At 31.9% G+C, this 6557-nt stretch overlaps 1 protein-coding gene across 1 annotated transcript; it reads left to right on the plus strand.

Annotated features, from left to right (window-relative positions):
* The first annotated feature begins 90 nt into the window (after positions 1 to 90).
* On the plus strand, positions 91 to 3686 carry LOC122270483 (uncharacterized). The gene is made up of 2 exons (XM_043047958.2): positions 91 to 1536; positions 3672 to 3686. Exons 1-2 carry the CDS (start codon positions 91 to 93, stop codon positions 3684 to 3686), a joined length of 1461 nt encoding a protein of 486 aa, XP_042903892.2.
* Positions 3687 to 6557: the final 2871 nt, after the last annotated feature.

Consider the following 6557-nt stretch of genomic DNA (forward strand, 5'->3'; position numbering starts at 1 on the left):
GGAACGGTTGCCTATCTAAGAGTAAAGCTAAACGATGGAAACATCATTACTAGTTTTGTTGCCTCTAAAGGACGAGTTGCGCCGTTAAAGATGCTCTCTTTACCTAGATTAGAACTTATGGGAGCACTTTTATCTGCTAGACTGAGTGAAAAAATCATAGAAGGTTTGGAATTTCCAGTTGAGCGAATTTTTTGGACTGATTCGTCTATTACGTACTTTTGGATAAGAGGTTCACCAGATAGGTTTAAAATTTTCATAAAGAACAGAATTCAGGAAATTCACAAACACAGTAATCCTTCAGAATGGTTTCACTGTCCTGGAACGGATAATCCAGCTGATTTAATATCACGTGGACTTTCGGTTTCAGAATTAGAAAACAGCGACTTTTGGTGGCAGGGTCCACTGTGGCTGAAAGAAGATGAATCGTCGTGGCCAAAATCTTTAGAAACACACAAAGAACTTATTGCAAATCCAGAGACACTAGAAATTCGGAAAGTTTTAACTTTAAACACAAACGTCGCAGAGAGAAACGAAAACATCAACAATTTCCTTAATCGATACTCCTCTTTCACTAGGTTGGTTAGAATTACAGCTTATTGCTTAAGATTTCTTAAAAACTGTAAAGATACAAATAGAAAAAGGGATAATTTAAGTACATTCGAGCTACAAAATGCTACACAGGTGTTAGTAAAATGTGTGCAATCTATAGAGTTTAGCTCTGAGATTAAATGCCTAAAAAACAAACAGCCAATTCCTCAAAATAGCAAAATCATATCATTGAATGTGTTTATGGACGACAATGGACTTATGAGAGTTGGTGGTCGCTTGAAATTCTCCGAGTTAACAGAATCACAAAAATATCAAATGCTTTTACCGAAATCTCATCACCTTACACAATTAATCATCGAACACTTTCATAACAAATCATTACACTCGGGAGTTCAGACAACACTTTATTTGATTAGACAATTTTACTGGATACCTTCTGGACAAGATAGAGTCCGAAGATTCATACATAAATGCTTGACTTGTTTCAAGACTAAGACACAAACTATTAATCAAAAGATGGGTAACTTGCCCAAAGATCGGATCGTACCATCACGACCCTTTGATAAAGTTGGTTTAGACTTTGCTGGTCCCATATTAACAAAACCTAATTTGAAGAGATCTAAGGTTGTAATTAAATCTTACATCGCTATATTTATTTGCTTCAGTACTAAGGCTACTCACTTCGAGGTTGTCTCAGACTTGACAACAGATGCTTTTTTAGCTTGTTTGAGAAGATTCATTTCGAGACGTTCAAAACCGTCGATTATTTGGAGTGATAACGCATCTAACTTCAAAGGTGCGAGAAATGTTTTGAACTCAATGCTTGAACTTTGCCAGTCTAACTCTGTACAGAACTTTAATGCTGAAGAGGGAATTCAGTGGCATTTTACACCGCCTGCATCTCCTAACTTTGGTGGTCTGTGGGAAGCTAATATTAAATCCATGAAAATACTCTTGAAAGTCCATTACAAGAGAAAACCATTACAGGTTTGTTTCAATTTTCAATACAGAATCGTTACAGAATCACCACTAGCAGGCAATTTTCATAGAAATAAATAAGAAATTTGTAGTTTGGCTCGTATCATTGAAGTAGAAAAGTTTTTTTCGATTTCAATGTATGGCAGCGTTACTCAGTGAGTTGTAGCTGACTGTTTTTGTAAGTTTGGCTGAAATTCTAAAAAGAAAAATAGTTAATAAATAAACTTTTTTTTATGCTCTTCTATAAAGAATGTATTTGAAATTAAAATAAAAATCAAAAATTCAAATCCAATCAATGAAGCTCTATTAAAGTTATTAGCCCAGCCGACTTTGTAGATTTGAGAAAAACTCTTTTGAAGTTTTCTAGCAGTGGGCAACGAAAGGGGGGCCTCCCCTCCCTGGCCGAGCGGTATCGTCCGCCAAACGCTCTGTTAAGCGTGGAGGTGGCGGGTTCGAATCCCCCGTAACCCTGGATGTATTCTTTGTGATATCCTTCTCTGTATTGTGCTATCTGTCCTTCTACTTGACAAAGGCTTATAAGCCTTAATTGAGCACATAATTTATTGATTGATTTATTGAAATTACATACATTTGCTGACTTGTGTGCTCAATATATAGGCTTATAAGTCATTGTCAAATAGAAAATACAGATAGAACAATTCAGAGAAAGACATCACAAAGAATACATCCAGGGTTACGGCGGGATTCGAACCCGCTACCTCCACGCTTAACAGAGCGTTTGGACCGACGATACCGCTCAGCCAGGGAGGCCCCTTGAGCACATAAGCCTGCAAATGTATGTTGTATCAATAAACAACGAAAAGCTGCAGAAAAATTCAAAATTTGAGTATAAATATTTCATTCGGTTATAAACCTTTTCTCAAATATTCAATTAGATTTTTCAACTATTAAATAAAACTTTCCTCTTTGAAATGAAAGCTTTACTATTTATCGGTATATGCCGTAATATTTGTATATGTAAAAAATTAATACATATCTGCGTGTCCCTTATAGACTCCTAAACCATTCACCCAAAAGCTGTGAAATTTGGCATACTAATAGTTCGAAGCACGAAAAAGGTCAGCATTAGAACACTCTACCGTTCACACGGGATAAGCAGAAAGTGAAATGTAATTTTCTTATTGGTCAATTGTTAAAAATTGCTTTAAATAAAACTACTGACGATTATATTTTGCAAATATTTTGAAGATAACATCAGTGATATTTTAAAGCTTATAGCTCTATTTGATCAGAAAAGAGTTTATTGCGTGCGCTTTAAATCGTATACAAAAAAAAATTTATGAACAACGAAATACATACAACTAAAACAAAAAAATTTAATGAACAATGTTAACTATTAACCTTTGAGTGACATACGTGGCCAAATTAGCATTTTAAAGTCATCTGAAACCACGTGTTTAGAGTTCTAATGTTACTGGATTATTTAAAATCAAAAATGAGGTTATGAAGAAACTTGCACTTACGTAGGTTTGTAGGAAAAGGCACAAAGAGTATGACGAAATAAAATGAAAAATTAACATTCGAATATTAGTTCGAGAATACTTAACTTGCAATAAAAATTAACTAATGGATCTCTTGGTAGGCTGCAGGAATGTAACTACAGAGCTGAAAAGGCCATTCTTATTTATTAACGAAAAAAATTTTTTTAATTCCAATTTGCTAGAAAGTTATTGCAAGTTGGAAAGCGTTTTGAGATTTTTTTAAAGACTTTTTTGCTTTGTTTTACAGTGCAAATAAAAGACTTAGGAACTTGAAATTACGAAAATGTGTCAAAAAATTTACAAAAAGTATGAAGAAATACATAATTTAATCTTCGAAAATATTGTTAAACTTGTAGTTAAAAAAATACTATGTGGGTCGATCTGCATACCACTGAAATCCAACTACACAGTTGACATTTCTCGTAATGAAAGGGCCGTATTTATTTAATGAAAAATGTTCCAATCAGTCTTTGAGCATGAAGAAATTTTTTTTTCTTCGAAATGCTGATTTATTCGAAAGTTATTGCAAGTTTAAGAACTTTTTTCTCCTGAAATTCTATTTATCCACTATTGTACAAAAATTTATTTCTCTCAAAATACTAGTTTATAAATAAAATTCATTTTCTAATTTTCTTTTTACAGGTAGAGAAAATCTGAAGTAGAATACCTGTCTACATTTTGAATCAATTTTTTTATTCTATTTGTTTATCTTTCCTATAAACATGTTGTGTCGTTGCTCTCATCATTTACATTTGTAATTATATAACTGTATTTAACAAAAAATTATAAAAATCATTATCTCTTTATTATTCTATTATGTAGCATTGTTATGTAGATAATTGTATTTAGACAACTATTAATCTTCATAATCTGCCTGTTTGTATAATTTCATTTTTGCATTATAATTAAATTTCCTTTCTTCTGTTTTGTCTAGCCTTTTCTATTGTTCTGAAAAACGATTTTATTTACATAAAAAAATGTTCACTATGCTTATTTGAATAAATTATTAGCAATGTTTCCCTCAAAACAAATTTTATTTTCAAATATAATTGTACTGACTTGTAATTGGAGGTGCGACGAGCTTTATACTATAAGCTTTTATGGTTTCAAAACGAGACTTTAACCTTTTTCAATTCCACTGTATATTTTTTTAATAATATTGTGAGAAAATTGATAGTACAATTTACATCAAATACCTTTTACATTGCCTATTTGAATAAATTAACAAGTATTCAAAAGCCAAAGTTTCATTCGCTTAATATGACAATATAAATGTAGATAAATTTTTATTCACACACATAAATAAAATGATTGTCGGCTTTTCCAAATTTGAAATTTATTGAGTAATTTGAGCTTTTTTTTAATATGTTGTTGAGAAAATAATTATCATAACAAGGCAAAAGTATAGTCAAAAATTACGTCAACAAAAAAAATACATAACGCACTCACAAAAGTAGTAATAAGAAAATATTAATAGTTTCTTCAGTTAGTTCTTGGAAATCGAGAATTTTTTTTTTCTTTTGTAACATTAGGGGCATTTAACTTCGAAACCAACTCAATTTCAGTTTTACACCAGAAAGGTAAAATAGCACCGTTTTGTGCACATTTCTTTATATATATCAGGGTACGCAGCCAAATAATTGAACAAAAACTTAATCTCCTTTTAAGCACTTTTGAAGGACTCAAAAAATATTTTTAAACACTTTAAAAAAATATCATAATCAGACGGAATTGGAATGCTTTGATAATTGACGCTTTTTACCTTGTTTTAACCGTCATGTCAAAAAGAAAAAACTTTTGGCATTGTTTTTGACAATTGTCAAAAAATCATGAAATTTTGAATCATGTAAAACGAATGTCGTTTTCATACGCTACGAACTGACGACAATACACTGAAATAGAGTGGGGTTGAATTAATTATGAAAACGTTGAATAGAACAAAGTGAACGGTGACTTTTTGCATAATCTGAAGAGAAAATCAACATAGTAAAGAAAATCTCAGTTTGAAAACGGGAAAATTAAGCACTTTTTAAAAGCACCCAATGAAAAAAAGCACCGTTAAGCACTTTTTAAAGAAGCTGCACACACTGTATATATAATGGAAGCAAAATTTAAGTTTTAATGTATTATTCTTAGTTTAATAATTTTGATTTTAAATGGTACTACCGATCACACCAAATAAATAATTAAAATCTTTTTATAGAATATCAGTCTGTTACAGCCATATTACCCTCAGTAAATTACAAGGCATAGAAAAGTGGTGCCTGGAGAAGAAATTTCAAGTAAACGGCTAAAAATCACAACTCCTAATCATTCTAAATAAAAAGATGCCACCACAGAGCAAGTTAATTCTATTCAATGAAACAATGCCAACAGGGGTTGATAATAGCCAAATACCTTGAACTCAATGCTAACAAAATAGTTGATACAGCCAAATACCTTGAACTCAACCTTAATGAGAAATTCAACTGGAATGATCACATCAAAAGCATAATCAGTAAAGCACAAGCAGCATGCAGTTAAACTCTCTAGGTACTACTCTATCAATCAAACATGACACTAAAACATTATTCTATTTATCCATTATACGCCCCATCCTTACATGTGCTTCACTAGTATTGACAAATATAACACAAACTAAGCTGAACAAATTAATAGTCTGCCAGAATAAAATACCAAGAAGGATAGCAAAAGCCAGATGACTCGTAAGAAACGACACAATACAACACAGCCTGAAAATAGATGCAATAAACACACATATAGCTAAATTAAATATCAAATTCTATGAAAAAGCCACCTCTTTGCTCTGCAGCAAATTTCAATGAAATATTCCTATATGAAACTTTAACTGAAGACAAGAGCATCAGACCAATCGCAGCATACTATTGCAGTGATGCATCATATTCAATAGCATATGCATAACCTCATTTTCACCGTACCAGCTTAGCTCAAGTTATATATCATATTTTTACATTATGGTCTTATACATGGTCTACTGCATATAACTACTCAGTCAGAGCTCAATTATCCACATGAATAATCTTTTAATTCATTTGTATTTCACCACCACAACGTTCAAGTTAAAGGTGAACGGGGGAAAGGGCCGCAAGTAGCCTCAGGTGCCCAGATATTTAATACAGTTCGAGCTATATTACCCTTATCCTTATTCAGTTTCGATGAAGGAACAGATAGCCCTTCGGGCTCCGTACTCCGTGCCTTAAATTTAAATCGGAATACAACCATATCGTAATAAGGCTTTATTCCTTTGAAGCAGATCAGACACTGGTGCTCCTTTAATATATTTTTCTGGCGCTTCAATTGCAAGCAAAAAGATATTTCGGTATTTTAAATTATGAAAAACAATCTATAAGTTACTTTAAAAAAATCTGTTCGGATTAATATTTGTACTAAAATAAAAGATTCATTTTCATTTATATTCAAAAACTAATCAATAATTCATTGAATAAATACAATGATGAATAACTGTTTCTCTTAGATCTAAATAACTATAGAAATAAGTGCTAATTT

Source organism: Parasteatoda tepidariorum, chromosome 6 (genome assembly GCF_043381705.1).
Source record: "Parasteatoda tepidariorum isolate YZ-2023 chromosome 6, CAS_Ptep_4.0, whole genome shotgun sequence".
NCBI lineage: Eukaryota > Metazoa > Arthropoda > Arachnida > Araneae > Theridiidae > Parasteatoda > Parasteatoda tepidariorum.

Excerpts from the sequence above, each read along its gene's own strand:
- LOC122270483 (XM_043047958.2), top strand. The coding sequence starts at position 91 with ATGCTCTCTTTACCTAGATTAGAACTTATGGGAGCACTTTTATCTGCT.